The sequence below is a fragment of the Fukomys damarensis genome, unplaced genomic scaffold (genome assembly GCF_012274545.1).
Source record: "Fukomys damarensis isolate Sample0158 unplaced genomic scaffold, DMR_v1.0_HiC HiC_scaffold_4, whole genome shotgun sequence".
Classification (NCBI taxonomy): domain Eukaryota; kingdom Metazoa; phylum Chordata; class Mammalia; order Rodentia; family Bathyergidae; genus Fukomys; species Fukomys damarensis.
In genome coordinates, this window is record NW_022900916.1 from 43,835,165 (window position 1) to 43,856,146 (window position 20,982).

General features: G+C 33.1%; 1 protein-coding gene across 21 annotated transcripts in view; it reads left to right on the forward strand.

The window, feature by feature from the left end:
- Positions 1 to 20,982, forward strand: part of Cadps2 (calcium dependent secretion activator 2) — a 554,060-nt gene that overhangs the window by 351,526 nt on the left and 181,552 nt on the right. For all 21 annotated transcript variants that reach the window (XM_033758047.1, XM_033758048.1, XM_033758050.1 and 18 more), the window contains exon 9: positions 18,455 to 18,521. In XM_033758047.1, coding sequence (XP_033613938.1) covers positions 18,455 to 18,521 — 67 coding nt within the window. The remainder of the gene's footprint in view (positions 1 to 18,454; positions 18,522 to 20,982) is intronic.

Here is a 20,982-nt window from a genome sequence, read left to right on the forward strand (position 1 = left end):
GTATTAAAAAAGCTGAAAGAAATTGTGGTTACCCAGCCCGGTGTTTGTATTTGATAAATAAAACTCTGAGAACACAAGTGTTAGTCCTTTCTAAAAATGTTTGTGGATACAGAGGGGTATTTAATTATTTGACCTGTACTGAATATGTCCTGGACAAAGCCCGAGGTTGAGAATTCTACCAAATACAAAGATAAATTCATGTAACCTCATTCCTTTGAGAATTGTTTTCCTCTCTTGATAGTAATGTTTTTATCCACTTGGGGGCACTATCATCAAATTTAAGAAGAAAACAATAAAATGTTATTTTGTTTGATTTATATCGTCAAAAATTTTTCATTACACTATCTGGAATTTTAATAATATACTTTTAGATAAATTAACTTTTGCATATGTAAGTAGGATGAGGAAGTTGTTTTGAAGTTTCAGAATAGGTATAGATTAAAACTGGTTCTCAGAGTTCATGTGATCACCAGACCAGGGAATTCCGCATGACCCACAAACTGGATGGACATGCACATTCTCAGGCCTGACCTGCTACATCAGACTTTAGAGGTGGGGCTCAGGAATCTGCATTTCCACAAGCTCTCCTGGAATATTTTGTTGCTTACTCACATTTGAGAACCAATAAGTTAGAGTAAATAAATTTGGAAATATTTTTCTTATTTTCAACTGTTGAAAATCATTAGGTTTTCTATTAGCTTAGAAAAATATGTTTGACAGAGGTAAGGGGAAAAAAATGAGAATCAAGACTTGCCATGTAAAGGTACATGATCCCAACAATGAATGTAACTGTACTGTATCCCTAAATGTACCATTAAACTCAATAAAAAAAAAAAAAAAGAAAAGAAAAATATGTTTGAAATATTGTGAAGATTTTCTAATAGGAAAGTTTTCTACATGAGAAATAGAGTCTGAAGGCAAACTAATTTTTTTAATGATTATACAACTGGATTCATATGAGTTAAACAATTACTTTATAAATCATTTTTATCCCTTACCTCCTCCTCAAATATGTAATCAGGTAAAGTTTGAAGTAAATAATTTGTCCTATGTAGATAAAAATCAGCCAGTTAATGAATGGAGTTTCTTAAATCTTAATTCCTTGTAATGATATCATAGACTCGACCTATATTTCATGATAATGCTATTAACATTAGAGCTTAATATCTCTGTACTTTGTCTTTGGTAATTTAATCCTTTGGCTAATCTTTTCAAGCAATTAGGAAACCAGTCATTACCTCCATTTATCATTAGAAAAAACACTCACCTGAGTCCAGATTTAGAAGTTTTTTAATCTCTAAGTATAATATATATTAGTAGAGGAACTACAGTCCTTGTCTTTTAATACGTAATTTTGACACTGTTCTTGAGAGATGAATTCTAGAATACCATTGCCCTTAGAGAGAAATGCCAAACCTATAGTTTTAATGAGGAAAAGAGCCTTGTACAGATCTAGGTGCCTAGACTGAATGTGGAGCTAGAATTCTGAGCTCCCCCACCTCACCCCAAGATTCTCACATTCTTTTGAACAGTCTGAAGTATCTCAAACGTTACATCCTCTTCCTCTTGTTTCTCTTGCCTTGTAAATCCTTGATTTTCTTTGAGAAGTTGTAGTGTAGAACTTCTGAAAACCTTTGTGCTGAGGTAGAGAGAACCTAAGAAACTGTTGGTTAAGCGTGCCATCACTCTGAGGGATTCTGAGCTGTTTGCTCTGGTGTGATGCTGCATGCTTCAACTCAAGACGCCTGACCCTAGAAGCTACTTCACAAGGCTTCTCTGCTATTTCAGTTTTTTCCTCCAGATAAGGCTTCTGCCTTAACATCCTCCACCAGGGAAGGACCTCACATTTCGCATAGGATACACCTTATGCCAGTATACAAGGAACAGTCTTATTCCTCTTACTCTAAGATCAAGACTCACCATCTCCATAGATGTAAAAAGCTCTCCTTTAAAAAGCTTACATGAAGGTAAATGTTAATATCTGTATAATAGTTGAAGGTTGTCCCTTCATATTTAACTACAGTGCTAAAGTGAATCTTGTGACAAAGTCAAAAAGTGTGCTCATTGAATTCTAAGATATAATGGCAGTCCTAAATATATACGTTGTAATATAAATGTCAGAAGTTGGTTATATACTGTTTGTTTATTGTTTGGAGTAATAAATACTATGACCCTTATAAGATTGCTTTAAGATAAAACATGAAAAATACAAAACACAATGCTTGGAATTTATTAGGTCCAGTTTTTTTAAAAGGTAAACTTATTAAACAAAATAAAATCTAAAATAAACGCATTGACAATGGTTATTATAGTACTATCAGTACATGATATATATTATGACAAAATATAGTCTTTTACTCATTGTTTTCAAAATAAAAGAAAGCTTAATGTACATGAATGCTGGTGAAATAAGGTTAACAAGTATAGTTAAGAATATTTTGTTTCTAAGCTTAATGCTAAAAATTTTCTTTTAGTCTACAAGAATTCCAAATTTTAAAATTAGAACTCATATATATATATATATATATATATAATTTTCATTTGATTATTATGGATAATTTACTCACCTTTATTCATCTGTCTGAAAATCTGTCCATAAGAATTACCGTGGTAAGTCACCTTTACTTTTCCTTATAACTTCTACCTTATGGTGTCAATAATGAACATGTCTTCTTCTCTAAAACTATATGCTATAAATATTAAACGAATCAATTATCACTAAAGATCACTAACTCCAAGATACAACATCCCGTATCCAAAGTAAATTTGCTTTGTTTTTGTTTGTTTGCTTGTTTGTTTTTTCTGCAAGTGTAGAGAAAGGAAGAAAAAAAAAGTGAGAAATCTTGATGAGTGGTTTCTGCTTAGTTTCTGGCCAGTTGCAATTATAGTGTAATGTTTGTCAATTTTTTTTTAACTCTGATACCACGGATCGAACTCAGGTTCTTGTGCTTGCGAGGCAGGTGGCGGATCTACTGAGCTAAATCTCTGGCCTGTTAACTTTCTAATAACTCATGCATAACACTGAAAAGTACATATAAATATGCCAACAACTGAGGGATGAAATTTCAGCATGGATATTAAAGCAAGATTTCTATTTTATTTTTCTAGCAAAACATCCATTCTTAATGGAAATGAACAGATCTCAAATTTGTTTTCAATTCTTTGCTATTTAGGTGGTCCCACCATAAATGCAGGAAGGATAAAGATATTTAGAGGTCATTGTCTTCCAAGGAGTTGCTTTCTCATTAATTGCTTTTATTTATTAAGAAAAATCTAAGTTGACTGTCAGATTGTCTTTAATTCTTTAATTTTCTGTTAAAAATCTTGATTGATGAATTCATCTAATATAGTTTGTTTAAGTACAGGAAGAACTTTATTTTTATTTTAGAATTATTACCTGGAATTTTTAAATGGATGCTTTACTTATCTATTTTCTTCCAAAAATGTTTTTGTTATTTCTGGTGTGGTTTTATTTTTGCTGGGGATTAACCCCACATCCTAGAGCATGTTTATCACACATTCTATCACTGAGCTACATGTCTGGTTCCTCAGCTACATATTTCTACCTGTTCATACCCTTGACAACCTATAAATGTATTACTATTAAATGTTTCCATCGAGATAAAAGTAATTATTTTAATTAATGTATTGGTGTTTGGGGAAAATGTACTGATTTGTTATACTGATTCCACTTCAAGGAAGAAAAGGGACATTTTGTTTCTAAGTTGCATTTTGGAGGGAACACCACGAATATCTTTTAAAGTGGTTGTGGGGTTCCTTTGACAAAGTAGTAATAAATGTTTGTCCAGTAGATGGCGCAAGCATTCCCCTATAATAGATAATATTGTCTACTACATAAAGTGAAGAACTTGGTAATAAAAGTGGCACTATTTAAGTAGAATTAAATATTCTTGAAGACCTCTTTTTCAAAAACATCAAAAGAAGGTGAAGTGATAGTTCATTCTGGACATATCAAACCTGTCAAGAATGTTATCAAATTAGTATTAAGAACTTTAATGTGTAGTTGTATATGAATAATGGCACAAGGTCAGCCTAAAATATCTGGGATTTGAAATTCTGAATATGTTATGTAAATGTCAGAGTTTTCTTTTTCTATTGACTATCTGGATTTCATTTTTCATCTCATCCTGTATGCATAGGCAAAAACCATGAATACAGATTCATAGGTAAATTATTTTTAAATAGTTATCTTTAGCTTTATGTTAAATGAAAAAAATAAACATCATATAGACGTAGTCCAGTGACTCTAACCTTATCAGGTATATATTCCTTATTACTTTTGTCTTTGTTTTGTTATTCATTTGCCTCTAAATATGTGTAAGAGGGAAAGAGAACTTCAAACTTTATTTATTTTTTTTGTAGTCTAAAATTTTTAGCTGATTAGAAAATAGCTGCAGCTTACTCAGAATCTAAGATAAATTCTGTATCTTGAAAATACTGCACAGGTCTACTATAGAAATATAACAGCTCTTAAATACCTCATTTTTTTTCTCTCATACAGGGGACCGAACTCAGGTCCTTGCACTTGCGAGGCAGGCAGCAGAACCACTGAGCTAAATCTCCAGCCCATAAACACCTCATTTTAGAGCAAAAAGTATACTTAAATTATTTCCCAAATTAGTTTGATCCCTGGTACCATACTATTTCAAAGGTTTATTTAGTTGATAAAATAAATTGTCATACCCCCAAATTTTTTAAGTCTTTCCAAAAAGTTAGGTTGAAATATTTATGTGTGTTCTATTATTACCACTATTAATTGTTTAATTTACATTGTACTCTGTAGTTTGAAAGACCTTTTTATATGCCTAATTCTGGTAGCTATTTTAATGACACTGTCTATTATACTCAGGGAAAATATTCCTGGCCTGTTTTACAGATGAGAGTAGTGAAATTCATATCCAATACATAGCAGTATAAAGGGATATTGGATATAAAAGAATTGTGGTCTTTTTCTGTCTTTCTCTCACTCAGTGGCCTGAAATACAGTATTCCTGGGTGCTCTTCTCTCTTCATCACCCATTTCCTTTTTTTTTTTTTTCCTTAATTGGTTAGCTTCAGAGAAGAATCTGGGCATTAATAGTAACATTAGCCTTTGCACCTTTTTATGTGCTGTATACTTTATTTTCCTCTTGAAGATGATTTGTCTAGAGGGAGTACTGGTGATCCGCTTCTCTCTGTCAGTGTCTGTCCAGGGCAGGATCTCCTATGATTAGACCTGTTTTATCCAGCGCTCTCTGTGAGTGCGCAGTGGAAAGTAAGTCTAGTAATAAAACTGAACCTCTTGAAGAAACCCTATTTGTTAGAAAAATAAACCACACACTTATTACCTACATCAGTATTGAAGATGATGTTTTATCCTCTGTCAACATTTCCGTCTTTAATCAGTTTGTTCAGAACTCAAGCAAAGAAATGAAATACCAAATTATTATTCCCTTCACCAGTCCCCAAAATGGAGTCTAACAAAGCTCACGAAAGCATACTATGTTATTTAAAAGAATACTGGGCCGGGGGTTTGGCTCAGTGGTTCTGCTGCCTGCCTTGCAAGCACAACGGCCCGAGTTCATTCCCTGGGTACAAAAAATAAATAAATAAATAAAAGAATACTAATGAGAGTTTGAATTCTGGTATTGTTTTGAGACCTTTAGAGATGTGTTCTATTTCATTTTGAAAGGAAGGCTTTTGTGATACAGTGAGATGGGGCTGTTTTCATCAGACATTCTGAAGTCTTAGGTGCCCCTTCTTGTACATGAGTGAGATGCCTGCACTTGCTACAGTTCTGGGCCAGATTTCACAGCAGCCGCTTCATCTTCCTTTACGCTTTCTGTTCTGTGTCATGTTAAATTTTAGGACAACATTCTTCTGCTCATATTATTTGGATACTGTTGAAGCAAATAAATATAAAAACACCAATACAATGAAATATCTAAGGGCTACACCAAACTTTTTTCTTTTGATGTACATCATACAAATTTTTGCTATTTACTTACTTTATGACATCTTTTTTATAGTTGCTCCTAAGAACAAAATTAAGAGTAGCCAATTACTGGTTCCAAAATGTTTATGGAGTATCTGCTCTATCAGGGCACCATATTGGGCACTGAGGATAGAGTGGACAGTCTGCTAACATTACCCTTGTCCTTATGGAGTGTGCCATCTCGTGTGAGAAATAGTCAAAAAACCCTCAGGCTGTGGTTATCAGAGAAATGCCCACAGACCACCGGTGTATAAAATAGGATACAAGGTTTGATCAAAACATACAGTGTGCATTTAAATTTTTAACATTTATTACAGTAAAAGACACACCCTTTAAACTCTGAAAAATGCTCAAAATACCCCCCACTTTGAATACATTTATCCCACCCTTCATGTGCTGAATCAATTCAAAATGTTTTTGTCAATTTTTGTCAAATAAAAACATTACAGTGTATCTTCATCCACCTTATTCACTAGATTTGGCATTGCACAAAGGCAAAGTGACCATGCAAGTTAAATGTTTACAATTAATTTAGGACATAGAGGCAGCGAGGACAGCACAACTAATGACACAAAAGAGTACTTTCAGAACTGCTTCAGAAAGCGGCAAGAACATGATAGGTATGGTCAAAGAGAGAAGTATACTTATCAGGATTAATGGCAATATATCTTTTGCTTTTTTATTTAAATATTCACAGTATTTTTCAACAGACTTTGGTCAGGGATGATTGTACTAAAGAAAGTGATAATTGTGCTAAAGGGTAGAAAAAATGGAAAATTTGAAACAAGAGTAAGGTCAATTTAAAAAAAGGTATTGGAAATAAGTGAAATCTTATGTAAGATGTGCCTGACTTGAAGGATAAGGCAAACACCGCACAAACAGTTGGAGAAGCAGGAAGAACCCAGAGATTATTTATTTTTTATTTTATGAAAAAATAAAATATTTTTCATAACTGGATAAGAGAATAACAGTATTTATTACACTGTGTGTCATAATCTTTAAAGTAGTTACTCAATTCAGTACATCGACCAAAAAATTTCTTACAAAAAATAAATAAAGAGATAATAACACAAACTTTCTTTTCAAGGAACTGAGATAAACTTTTAGTATAAATGGAACAAATTAGCATACATATTGAAGTATTTTTAATACAATGGAATATGTAATTTGGGGAAGTATTTGAACTCCTCCCAACTTCTTTGTTATCTGTTGTGCTCTGTGGTGTGTATGTGTGTAATACAGTGTTTCTCATATAAGACAAACCATGCAATATTTGAGCTTACATCTTATTTCACTTAACATTATGTTCTCAAATTATGACCACTTACATATGAATGACTCGTGTTTATCTTTTTTATGGCAGCGCAATATTCTGAATATCAGAGTATTTTTGCAAAGGAATAATTAATGTGAAAGTAAGCCAAACAAAGTATTCTAAGATCCAGGACAGGTGGTATTTTTAGATATGAACAATCACAGAAATGTCTACAACCAGCTAACATGTCCAAAATGCAAGCGAAGAATGTCAGAGAAAGATTAATAAAACAAAAGAAAAGCTGGGTGCTTTTCCTGGGTTAGTGGGCTGCTTGTCAAAACAACTACTGACACACAGGCAGTGGGGCAGGATCTGACACTGAAGCCCAAGAATGATGCCAGAGCTGCAGTAACTACAAGGCTGTCTTACTGCTCAGTCCTCTGGTCTTGAACCAAAACTCCACAGTCTTCCGCTGTTAAGATTAGTCACAAAGCATTAAATTGAAGTTCAAGGGACATAATTCAGGTAAAACCAAGCTGTTGGGAAATCTATGTGGAGTGCTGAATGTCAAGAGGAGTTCAAACACTTTTTTGAGTGAGACACTTAAAGATGTTACTTGAAAGATGGACACAATCTATTTCCTAAATTCCGGCCCTTTCCGTACATCTCCTTATTGAGTAATACCGGAGAGCAATATTGAAGGATAATGAATCTTTTAGGGATCAAACTTAATCCTTGGACTTATGGTCAGTTTTTAAAGAAAACTCTTTTCAAGTTAAATCATTGTTGATTCCTTGTGATATTATATTAAGAGTAAAATAAGATAGTTTAATTGTGCCTAGGGTATTAGTTGATTCCAAATAGAATATAAAAACTTGGTTTTATAATTTTTATTGCTTAAAGTGCCATTAGCAGTAATCTAGTCCAGCTAATTTCCCAAAGTATGTGTTAGTATGACTCTTACAGGCTGTTCTACAAAAAAAGATTCTGTATTTTGGAGACACTACATATACTGTTCCCCCCCACCTTCCCTTCTTCCCGGTATTTCATGGAACATCTGTGCTACAGGCTCTCAGAAGTCCTCACACATAGAACCTTTCTAACCATATTTAACTCAGTGTTTTTTTATTTGATCACCAACCCCATTCTGTTTCTTCATAATGTCTTCTTACATCCAGAAGTTCTAAAACATACACTAGGGAAGCCCTGAACCCCGAACTGTTTCAATAATTTTCTTTTTTGAGAATATATCTAGTTTTTTAAACAAGATAGGCATTTCATGTACTCATTTCACTTGCAGCCTTCAGTATGAAGAAGGCAAAGTAGATATCTTTTATGGAAAGGAAACTGAGACTTAAAATGTTTGTGCTAATTCAAGATAACCTGTATTATGTAGAATGTTCACAATGTTTGATCGTTTTGCTTTACTTTGAGAATATCAGGCCAAAAAAGAGAAGATGCTTTCAATAGTAAATAATATTTACTTTGACATAAGTATACTTTGCTAAAACTTTTGTTATCTGGTTTTAAAAAAATTGCATTTCCAAGGAGAGGAAAACATAATGAATTATATAACAAAAACATCTAGGATGACATGAGTAATTCATTTTTGTAATTGTCAGGTACCTGGGAGCCGTTATTCTAAGCGCTGCACAATAACTTTTCTTTGAAATGTGTTAAGTTGGATCCTTGGGACATTCAGATTTTCAAACTCTGTCCTTGTCTTCCTTTAAAGTGGGAACACAGACCTGACTCCGCAAGCTTGCCTGATTGGGGTATAGAAGACTTCTCAGTATATTCTTGGTATATTTCCACTCTGTGCCCACTTCTGGGACATTTTATAATCAGTTTAGAAAGCTCATTAATTTTCTGTAACTTTTAACAAAGGAGTGAGGTTCTGTAGATGAAGAAAAAGATTTAAGAACATTTTTTAAATTGAAGAAAAACATAAAATATGTCTTCTGTAGTAGAATGTATCAAAGGAATGCATAGATTACCTTCATTTAGTGTTCTACAGCTTATGTATATCTCAAAACATGTTTTGTGCCATAAATATATAAAACTTTTGTCAATTTTTAAAAACAGCATTCTTGTAATTTTATAGATATCAGTATTAGATCATGAAGCATTAAAATATGTTAATATTTTCTACTAGTTGAGATATAAAAATGCCAATGAAAATTATCAAAGACAAATATTAGCATATTTTTATAGAGAAAGGATTTCTCCATACCATTTGATTTTTAGTTAGATTGTTTAGTTTTGATGTAGCTGTTTAAAAGTACTAGAACTACTTACCCACTTATTTTCAACACTACTTACCTGATTGTTTGAGTTTCAGTTGTGTGAATTAACCTTTATATTAGAACATAGCCTTTAAGAACATCAGTAATACTTCTTGATACCTGATCTGAGGGCGGTATAAAGTTTTATGGTCACCTTATCCTAGCACATTGCCTCTACTCATTTTCTAGATTTTTCTGTTGGAAGCCAATTTTTAAGATAGTTTTTGCTGTGTCAGCTGAGTTTTAACTGGTATTTAAATAGCAGAAAGTGGAACTTCTCAACAAAAAGAAGACTGATAGTATGTACATTCTCAGTTCTATAAAATGAGATGCTTTATTTAAGTGAAGAACTCCTGTTTCATTCAAGTGTGCTGTGAAGTCTCGCATTTATAAGGCATAGAAATTTAACTTCTTGCCCTGCAGTAGGAGTGTGGAGTTTTTCTTCTTTCCCGCTTTCTCTCAAACTGTCCGAAAATTTTGTCTGGTGAAGATCCCTTCCTTGTATTCCCACCTCTCTTACTCTTCCGTGTAAGAATGCAGGAACTAGAAAGACCAGCTGGAAAGTATTTACTTCTAGGTTTCACAATGCCCAGATGACAGTATTGTCTTGAATCAGATTCTCTTCTCATCCTTTGCTGAAAACAAAATCAAACACAAATGCTTAATCTTGTGGAGTTAAATAAAAGGAAGAATGTAGTGAAAGGAAGATTCCTTTTCTGCAAGCAGCAGAGGACTTTCAGGAATGACTGAAAGTGCCTGAGGGCATTTGGTCCCACTTGGTTTTCACATGAAATGCAATGGTGCCCACAGATAGCCTGTATTGTTGTCAGTTAAATGGGATCATGAGTGTCTGAAAGGTGTTTGAGAATGAACCGAAAATCATTTTCACAAGTGGATGATTACTTCTGCCACATGTTAACCGAACTCTATCAGAATGGCCCAGCTTTTTGAGCCTGCATTAATTGCTCTTTCAACCTTGACTGAGGTTTCTCTTTAAGAAAGCCCTTTCCAGGACTTAACTACTCTATATATTGATTTTTTTTCTTTTTGTATTTTTCCTTGAAAAATGAAGCCTTGTAGAAGAAAAGGCTTTATCATTCAGCATGTAGATTGATTGTTCTGTGTCTTTGAATAAAAAGCTAGACTCATAAATGATCTGCCAAAAGTAATAGTCAATTTTTTGCAAGCACTAGATAATTCCCATCTTCTGTATACAATTATGTTTTTCAAATATTCATTAGTGATGATCTTTCATCGTGAAGTAAAACCATGTGCTTTCACAGCATGGGCTCAGTGCAAATAAACTTTCGCACTCTCCTTTCTATTAGAAGTGTGTGTCACCACTCTAATTGAAACTAAGCTATAACATTTACTAATATGTTTGGAGAATTTGTGTGTGTTGAAGTATTCTTTGGACGATTTTCAAGTTACAAAGGTTTTATAAAGTGCTTTTAAATTGTTTGATTAAATGAGTTCTTTGTTTCTCATTACTATTTTCTATTTCAAATACAGCATACTTAAGAGAATATTTGCTTTTTCTTTACTATTACCAGTATTCAAAATGGTATCATATAAAAAATAAGTTATGCAAAAACAAACTTTTAAAATACTTCTTTGTGCACGGTAGTCTTAAAGTGATGAAATGTAAAGCATCTATTTGAAATTTAACAAAAATAAGTCTAATAGTTAAGACAATTTTTGTCTTGACTGAGGTTTATTTTTAGCAAGTTTCATTTTACTTAATCTGTTGAGAGCCATTTTATTGCTACTGAAATATATGTTGTTAAGACCCACCATATATTTAATGAAGTATTTATTCCTCCTGTCGTAGAACATTCTGTTGGATTTCATTAAGTCTCGTGAGGTCCACAAATGAAAACTTTTAGAAGTAACTGGGTTATACCTTCCAGGTAGCTTATTAACAGATAACTGGTAAACATTACATTGGCAGAAAGGTTGCATGGTTTTTAATGAGATACTCTGTAATTATTGAGATATATCAAAAATATATTTACCTTGTTGGTAGCAATATTTTGACTTGAAACTTAACCATTTCCTTTTTGAAAAAAATATCAAGTGAGCAAACACCAAAATTCTTTTATTTCCTCTTCTCTTAAAATTTCCCCTACCAGCATATTTTAAATATACAATAAAATTTTTTGAAGTTCAGTTTTTATATTGTTTGTATCTGAGGGAGCAATATGATCTTGTTCTTGTTAGAAGTACCCAAAAAATTAAAAAAGAGAGAAGAAAGAGAAAAAAGATAGATAAATAGATATAGGCCACTGAAACACTGCAACACATCTAATTGATTTTTGTACTTTGTTTCCTAGCAGTGATTCATATGTTGCTTTGCAACAAATAACCCTGGAAGAGGCACTATTACTTTAAGATTATTGTTGTGTGCATACTGACTTATGAAACCAAATGCTTCAAGGCTTTATTCTTATGTGTTAAATCTGAGCATTGTGTCAGTGCTGCTAATTTCCTTGTTGCCTAATGTAAGAAGAGAAGATTTTAAAGTTAAGCAGGCAATTTTTCGTACAAAGGGAGAAACTTCTTAATGCTTCAGTTGGATGTATTGATGAGAGCAAACACTTTTGAAAGTATCTGAGCAGTTGTACTTAAATAACCCATTCTACTCTGGTTCTGTGAGTGGTGTTGACACACTGAAAGTTTTTCCACTGAAAAAGTGTTACATTTAGTATAAGTTTGCATTTAAAATACAGGCCTGTGAAAGACATGCTATAGAATATTTTTTATCCTCTCAAGTAATTCTTGGATCAAATTTAACTTTACCTAGGGAACTTGCCATTTTTTTCTTAGAATCATATTTTAACAGATATTGGAGAATGGAGCAGTGACCAAGAAAAAGTGGTTATATTTGTTCTTTTATCTCCAATTTAAGCCCCCAAATTTTAACAGATAAGGCAAAATAAATGTTTTATTTAAACCGAATTATGGAGGTTGAGGCAGATGAGTAATGGTGAGAGCCCCAACCCATCTCAAAAGCCTGCTTTTGTATTTGAGATAAGGTGAAAAAAACATTCATACTGTGCTTTAAGGGATGCTTCTTTCATGCTGTGTAAAAAAGTTATTTTATTGAATGAATAACTATGAATTGTCAAAACCCACTTAAAGGATGTGTTCTCAGTTTGACAGGTATTTGGAAAGTATGATTTACATATAATTAAAAACTAACTTGTTTATTTAAAGTAATCATACAGTTTATACAAAGCTAGCACAGTAATAGCTCAGCAAGTCACACAATATTCAAGAAGAGTATAGCTGGAGAGCGAACCACAAGTGGGTGTTTGATACCCTACCAATGTTCTGCCCCTCTGGGTTGACAACACGTGTCTTGAGTATTGTAAATAATTAAAGCACCAATTGTGTATAACTTAGATGACAAGAACCTATAATTTTAAAAATACTGGGTTATTTTTTTGAAATAGTTTATGTGTGTGTGTGAAATAACATGTAAATTGCTAGCAAGGATCCATGTAATGCCATTGCCACTATATCCCACGAAGTTATTTAGTTCTATCAGTTCTACTTTTTTATAGCAATATGTAGTTTATTATGATTGTCATGAAATGTTATTGAATCTTTTCAAAGTTATTAAAGATCAAATTATATCATGATTATTTGAAGTAAAGTCAATTTATTGTATACAAATTATCTAAAAATTGATTATTGATATGGATACAGTACATAAACTAACTTATTTTTTCAGTAAATATACTTCTACTTTATTGTATAAGTGTAAGGGATAGTATTTATTGCCTAGCAAAACATAATATCAGAATAAGTAACTTTGGTATATTTTTCTGAAAATTCAAGACCCTTTTGAGCCTTAGATACCATAAATATAAGCATTAAACAACAAAAAAAAAATAGTGATTCAGTAGCAATGCTAGGTGTAAAACTGGGTTAGGAGAAAATTCCGTTGATTCCTACAGATTTTTAAAAAATAAGTGGGTTATCTAAGAGTGACCAAATACTTAAATCAGTTTGGCTCCTTTTTCCTTACTCTTGCCCCCAAAACTTCCCTAGCAATAGGAAAACTCAACTGCAGAGTTACAGTAGTTCTTCACACACTCATGATGAAGACAAAGGCTCTTGTCTTTGGTATTTGTATTTAGTTTAGCCACACCTGCATTATTCATAGATTCATATTAACCACACCTCCAAAATATTGAATGATACTAAATTTTTCTACCAAAGTTGTGCTCTCATATACTGCTAGAGTCAGTACAAAGCAATGCAACCACTTTATAAAATAATTTTGAAGTTTCTTATAAAGTTTAACAATATACTTTCAGTATGACCCAAAAATCTCACTCATAGATACTTCTCTGGGAGAAGTGAAAATATATGGCAACACAAAGAGATACACACATTTATTCCAGCTTTATTTTTCATATTCAAAAATGTGGCACCATAATCTTACTATTTGGAAGGCTGAAACAGGAGGATTGCCAGGAGTTCAAGGCCAGCCTAGGCTGCATAGTGAGTTCAAGGCCCATCTGAGTTACATAGCAAGACCCTGTCTCAAAAAAGAAATGACAAAAATGTGGCAATTCAAATACCTCCCAAGTGGTGAATGAATAAACACATTGAGATAAATTTATACAATGATGTATACTGCTTAGCAATAAAAAGAAATGGGTTCCTGATACACAAAACAACCAAGATAAATCTCAGAAGCGTTCTAAAGAATTCAGACACAAATGTCTGTGTACTACATAATTTCAATTTTATTCTAAAAAATAATATAAACATAAATCAATGGTTTGCAGAACTGGAGATGTGAAGAGAAAATTAAAAAGCATGAGGGAGTTTGGGGCAGATGGAAACATTGTGTAAATTGATTCCACTCATAGTTTCAGGACTATTTTAACAATCATCAAATGGTACCCTTAAAACAGTTAGATCTTACTTTATTTTAACTGTAACAGTAAACCTCACTAAACACAGAAGAAAAAAGATATGGTCATTCTAGGAATTGTAGAAGTGTAAAAAGATACAAAGAATAACATGAAATTCATCTCTCATCTCTCTAGCCAAATATTAACAAGTTTAACATTTGGTTGCATTTTCTATTCATACAGCACAAATACATCTGAGTACTTTTTAACTTAATACCATTTCCACATTTCATTAGCAATTATTTTTTACTATCATTTTTAATGACAACCTAATCATTTCTAAGTATTGAACCTTAGATTGTTTTTGAGTATAAAAACTCAAACAATATTGATTTTTTTTTCTTTTTTCTCTCCTTTTTAAAATACATAATTTTAATTTCAGAAATCTACTTTTATACCAGTAAAAATGCAGCTTACAATGATGCATTATATCTAATTCCAAAACTCATCCTTATAGCAAAAACACAGATTTATGGAAGTAAAATGTAATGTACAGATTTAGTACAGTAAACTTAGTACAGTTACCCTTTCTAATGTATTTTATTCATGTCTGTTTTTTCATTAGAATTTTGTCCAGCCAATAAAGATATTAAGAAGACAGATGTTTATATTTTTCTGCATATTATTTATAACACTTCTTTATAGGTAATCTTTTGTTGGATGTTGTTTTCATATGTGAAGAGTCAGTAAAATTCTTTTTTGTGTGTATGTTGTTGACAACTATTATGTTTCTTTTTTTTTTAGTTTTAGTTTTTATTTGTACATTTTTTGCAGTACATAATGATTACATTCCTTGTGTGGAGTTGGTACATGTACATTAACACATCTCAATTGTTTTTTCATTATCTTTTTTCCTTTCCTTCCTTCTCTCTCCCTCCCATTTTTTGACCCCCTTCCCATTTGAAATAGATCTATCTCCCTACTTTCTATTATCTACTTTTTTATTTTACTTTTTAGTTATATTTTGTATTTCTCATATGTGATAAATCATGTAATGTTTAATGTTTTGTGTCTGATTTATTTCACTTAGCATTATGGTCTCAACGTGTATAATACCAGAAAGTTTCTGGGTGTAATCGATTGCTGTCTATGGTCAATAGAATTTTTTGTATAATGCAACAGACCAAAATACTGCAGGGCTCAACATTCAAATGTTTAATTTGGTTTCAGTTTCAATTTCCCTCATATTTATTACAATATCTTCCACTGATACCAGTGTAACATTCCCTAATACGCAGGTATGCATCTAACTCTTCCTCTTCTTTTTGTCTTCAGAAAAACCTTACACTTTTACTGCACATTTTTTAATCTTCCATTTTGAATGATGTTGGAGTTGACTAGCATTCTTCATGGTGGACGTTCACCATCTACCAGATTGACACTAACTTGCGTGTAGTGTTGATATATTGCATATCACTATTCACATTCATTTGATATGACCCTGAAGCCCAGAAGGCTGCTAAGTGAGGCCCTTTGAAAAAGCTGAGACGTACACTGTGGTCACAGGCAAAGGTTGTTGTGAATGGCCTCTGTGGCTCCCAGAGAGCTATTAGGTACACGTACTGCTAGTTCACTTTTGTAAAGGGGCAGCTGTCATGTCCACAGTATCTAGTTCCTGAGGTCATTGCTGTTAACCCTGTAATAGAAGCTTGGATGTGTGCATTTCAGGAAAGGGAAATTATATATGAAAGACAGAAAGAGAGCAGCTGAACACCTATCACTAGGACCACAGAGGAGAAATTAAAGGCTAGAGCAAAGGTGTGCAAAGGGTTTTAAGGGGAGCTTGAGAAGAAACAGTGAGCAGGTGAGCAGTAGACATCTCTGCTGGTTAGTAAGTGAATTAACATATTCACAAGCACAGATAATGTTCTGAAGGCCAAATAGAAGTTCACCAAATGCTTCAGCTAGCTGGTGTGTCTAACAGAAAACAATGTAATTGAATTGGACCATTTGAGTGATTCTTCCAATACAAGAGCATGCTTGTTTTATTTTGACTTTAAGTAATTGTATGTTTTCCCTAATTATGAAAATTTATAAAATAAAGGGAATAAATGAGACTTAAGTCTTCTATAATTCTACTGCTCAAAGATCCTACTGCTATTTTGAAATATTCACTTTATAGGTATTTCCTCACAAGTTTAAAACAAAGTATGGGAGTAGTATTGAATCCTGCTCTTTTTCACATAATAGTATATGATGAGATCTTTCCTGTTACTATTTTTATCAAAAACATGATTTCAGTTACAGTGTAGGATTTCTTTCTGTGGATATGTCAAGATTTGGTAAATAAATAGATTCATTCATAGGAAAATGGATACATATTGAAGATATACTCTTAAATGAAATAAATAAATCACACGTGTAAATACCAAATAGTTTCTCTGGTGTGAATAATCTGCAATAATACATAAGATCCTAATAAGATTACTGACATTTAGAAATGGGAAGAAAGGAGCTAAAGGTGTAGGGAAGGTGGGATGGGTAGGGGAAGGGTAATAAGGGAAAAGAAGAAAATGTGAGATAATGAAAAGATGGAAATAAAGTGTTTGTAGATGGGGAGGAAAAGAGCGGGTGAAGGGAGGGCAGGGACAAGGGGAAAAAATGAGAACCAGTACCTGTCATGTAGAGGTACAAGATCCCAACAATGAAAGTAACTGTACTGTATCCCTAAAATGTACCAATTAACTCAATTAAAGCTGGAAAAAAAAAAGATTTGGTAAATAATTCCCTTACTGTTAGACATTTAAGTAATTACCAGTTTTCAATAATGTAAACTAGGTGCCATGTAGAATACAATTTTAGGTGTATTACTTTTACCTTAATAATTCCAGAATGAAAAGATAGGATTGTTTCTCTATAATGTCATGAAAACAAAAACCTCATTATTCAGATTTAATTGCAGTTTTGGCACTCTGCGATAAATAAGTGGGTTTGGGTTTGCAATTTGGGTACTTGCCTCTAAAAGCTTCTCCATCACTGGTCTAGAGTTTTTAAGCCACTAAATAAGCTATTAGCCATGTTGCTCTTTTTTATCATTTATGATTGTATGTAAATTAAATTAATTTAAGTAAACTCCGCGTTGTTAAGCTTCCACTCCAGAAAAAAATTGTGACAAAGTGTTGAAAGTATTTATTTTAAAAATTAGACTGCTCTTACTACTTTTCTACAAGATAATGTATATGATTTTAAAACAGCTCACTCCACATCAGATTCACCCTCAGTTAGTTTTTAATTTCTTCTTTGACATCCCAGGATACAGCATATCCTCTATACATTCACTAAGAGCAGAAATTCAGTTCTCAAATAATTGGTCACATTAGTCATTTCCATTCAGATTATGTTGATGCAAAGTTAAAAGGTGTGGTTAAAGTAATATTTACACTATTATCTGAAGTTTGAAATTTTTAAAAAATGTATAGTGAGATGCTTCCTAAAATCAAGTAAGTTCCAAACGGATAGATCTAGCAGGAACCTGGGAAATGAGGAAATCCTATCCTGCCACTTGATAGGTGAGGAAGTGAGGACTGAGATTGGTACAGGCACATCTTGGGGTTACCCAGCTGGACAGTGACCCTTCCCCTGCATTCTTGACTCTGCAACCAGCTTCTTCTTGAGCTACACGACTCGTCTTTAGTCATCCAAGAACCACAGCGCTGTCCCGTGTCCTCAGTTCATAGCCTCTGTTTCCCCTAAGAAGTGTGTGTAAGAATAAAATTCCAACTGGTTCTCTGATTATCCTTTCTAACTCCTACTTCGTTCAATTTGTGGTAAGGAGTGACAAATTGATAAGTCACATAAATCAATTCCCTTTCAAGAACCTGGAATAAGCTCAGTCATCTTGTCACACAGAAGCTGCATGTTGTCTCGGATCCCAAATGAACTAAACTTTGCCTTTAGCAGTCTAGTTTCAATACCTATAGAACAAATGTGATTATAGAGACCATAGCATTACTCATGTATCCTTTTCCTTATTTATTTTTCTTACTAGGTATCTGTATGCTGTTGGACAAAAGGTTTGGAAAAGATGGAAAAAACGTTACTTTGTTCTCGTTCAGGTCAGTCATTTTCCTCCTGTTAACATAATCACTCTAACACACTAGTTCTCGAACTTTCATTTCTGTGGGTTATGTCTGCTGATATTCACTGTGTTAGAAATTTAAACTGAGAAACTTTTTAAATGATTTCTTTTAAAATAAAAGGCACAGCACCTCCCTGGCAAGCATGAGGTCCTGAGTTCGGTCCACAGTACCAAAAATAAAGTAATAAATCCACGACATGCTAATACAAATAACATTTTTACATCAAATGACTTTCCCAAGCTAAGCATATTAATGAATTGAGTGACATTGTGTTTTATACAGCTTTATTATCTAGCCTAACGTAGCTGTTTTCTCCTATCAGGCTGATTGTACAACTTGTTGCAATAGGAGATGAAAGGTAGCCTCCGGACAGCTGTGCTATACACTCAGAAGAAAATAAAGTGTGAAAAAGGCAAAAATATCTGAATATTGTTACAAAAACAGTTTTGACCTCACAGGTATCCTGAAAAGATCTTGAAGATCTGTAGGATTCCAAGGCCATCTCTTCAAAACAGTTATATTACCCTGATATTCTGAGACAAACGATAGATATTTATCACTCATTTTCATGCAATCATGCTACATAAATCACTTATTCACATAAATATGTCTAAATCAACTTCACTGCTGTGTTTATTGGTGACTGGATCACGAATATAGATTTTTGGAATATGCAATTTGGCTGATCTTATTTTAAATCATGGGCAAGCTTTTCTCATAAAATATATAAATTAAGTTACATTTACATTAATGCATAAGTCATTGCATTCCATGAAACATTCAGGCTACCTCATTCTTGGCAGAAATATATAAAAGGAGAATCACTCTTAGAATTCTTAACACAAAACAGTCTGTAAAATCCCATTGATTCGCACCACACATTAAGCAAGCTTAACTGGGCTAAGTCAGAATGACATGGTGAAATGCCAAGGGAGGAAAACTATCATTTGCTATCATCCACAGACAGAACCATCCATCAATCGGTGGATAAAAATTACTTTGTTCATATCCCGATAGCATGGTATCTTCATAAAAAGTGTAAAACTTCCGTCAAAAGTAGTTTTAGCTGCATGGCAGCCAGCTAGCCTATTTTATTTCCGGGCTGAATTATAACATTTTCTTAAGTGTTTAGAAGAATTCAGTAAAACACACACATACACATGCATGCACACATGCAGTGTCAACCTTTTGCTACAAAGCTCAAGAATTTAACTTCTCTGTTCAGAGTGCTGAGTGATCTACTCTCCAGAAGCTACATCCATGAGACCATCTATAGTTTTCAGGTTTTGGTTTTTCACATTAGCACAAGAATTGAAGGGCATTTTTGAAGTCGTTTGAATGTAGATCTTTCTGGATATTTTATTCCTAAAATACAGATAGCTACATCTAAATTGACTAGTTTGTAATGGCTTTAGCATGCCTTTTTCAAGCATTCTATTATTTTTCTCAGAGAAGTAGAAGCTGTTTTTTTTTTTTAGTTACATTTCATGCATTTATATAGAATTTCACTTAATTCTATATTTTGAGTAGTTGATGTTACTGGCATAAGCTCGTTTGAGAGGAACACAGGCTATTAGCATGAAGTTTAATTGGTAGAGATATGTATGAAAGAATGTGAGACTCTAACATGGTAATGACAGATATTCAGTGAATCCTTTGCATTAATCGTTATGCTATAAAGAATAAAGGACATGTGTCACTATGGAGACCTGGTTAAATGTCAGTAGGCTAAGAGTTTTTCAGGGTGTAGTTCAGCGACAGAGTGCTTCCTAGTTAAATATAAGGCCCTGGGTTCAAATTCCAGCACCACAAAAATAAACATAGGACTTTCTAATGTACTGATTATTTCAACATGAAAAATAGATTTTGTAGAGGTCAAATGATCATTTCATGGTTTTGACCAGAAAAGGTTGAAGGTGATCCTGTACTTCATATTTTCTAGCATACAATCCCAAGAATCAACAGTTATGGAACATGTATACTTTATCGCCTCCTAGAGTTTAGAAATTAAAGACACAATTGAATTACCTTAGGATCATTGATTTGTATGTCTTTGGAGAAGATTAATTGTGAAGCTACAAGTACTTCCAATATTTAAAATATGTGTTTTACCTTTTAAAAGGCAAAATTCAATTTAAATCAAAGTAGGTGGGAAACATATGATTCATATTTGAAATTCAGGAAAAATAACACCAGATTGTAATAAATTTGGTTTCATTCTACCTGTAGTAACATGTTGAACTTTGAAATACTATTTCAGTACAATATGTCTATACTTACGTATGTATATATTTACACAAACACTCATACAGAGACTCCCATGCCTGAGTGTATTGAAATATGCATGCCAGTACTCTGACAACTTTTTGAAGTACTGAACACAATTGAATCTTCAATTCTAAATGTAATGGGAAGAAAAATTGAATGGTCCGTTCAA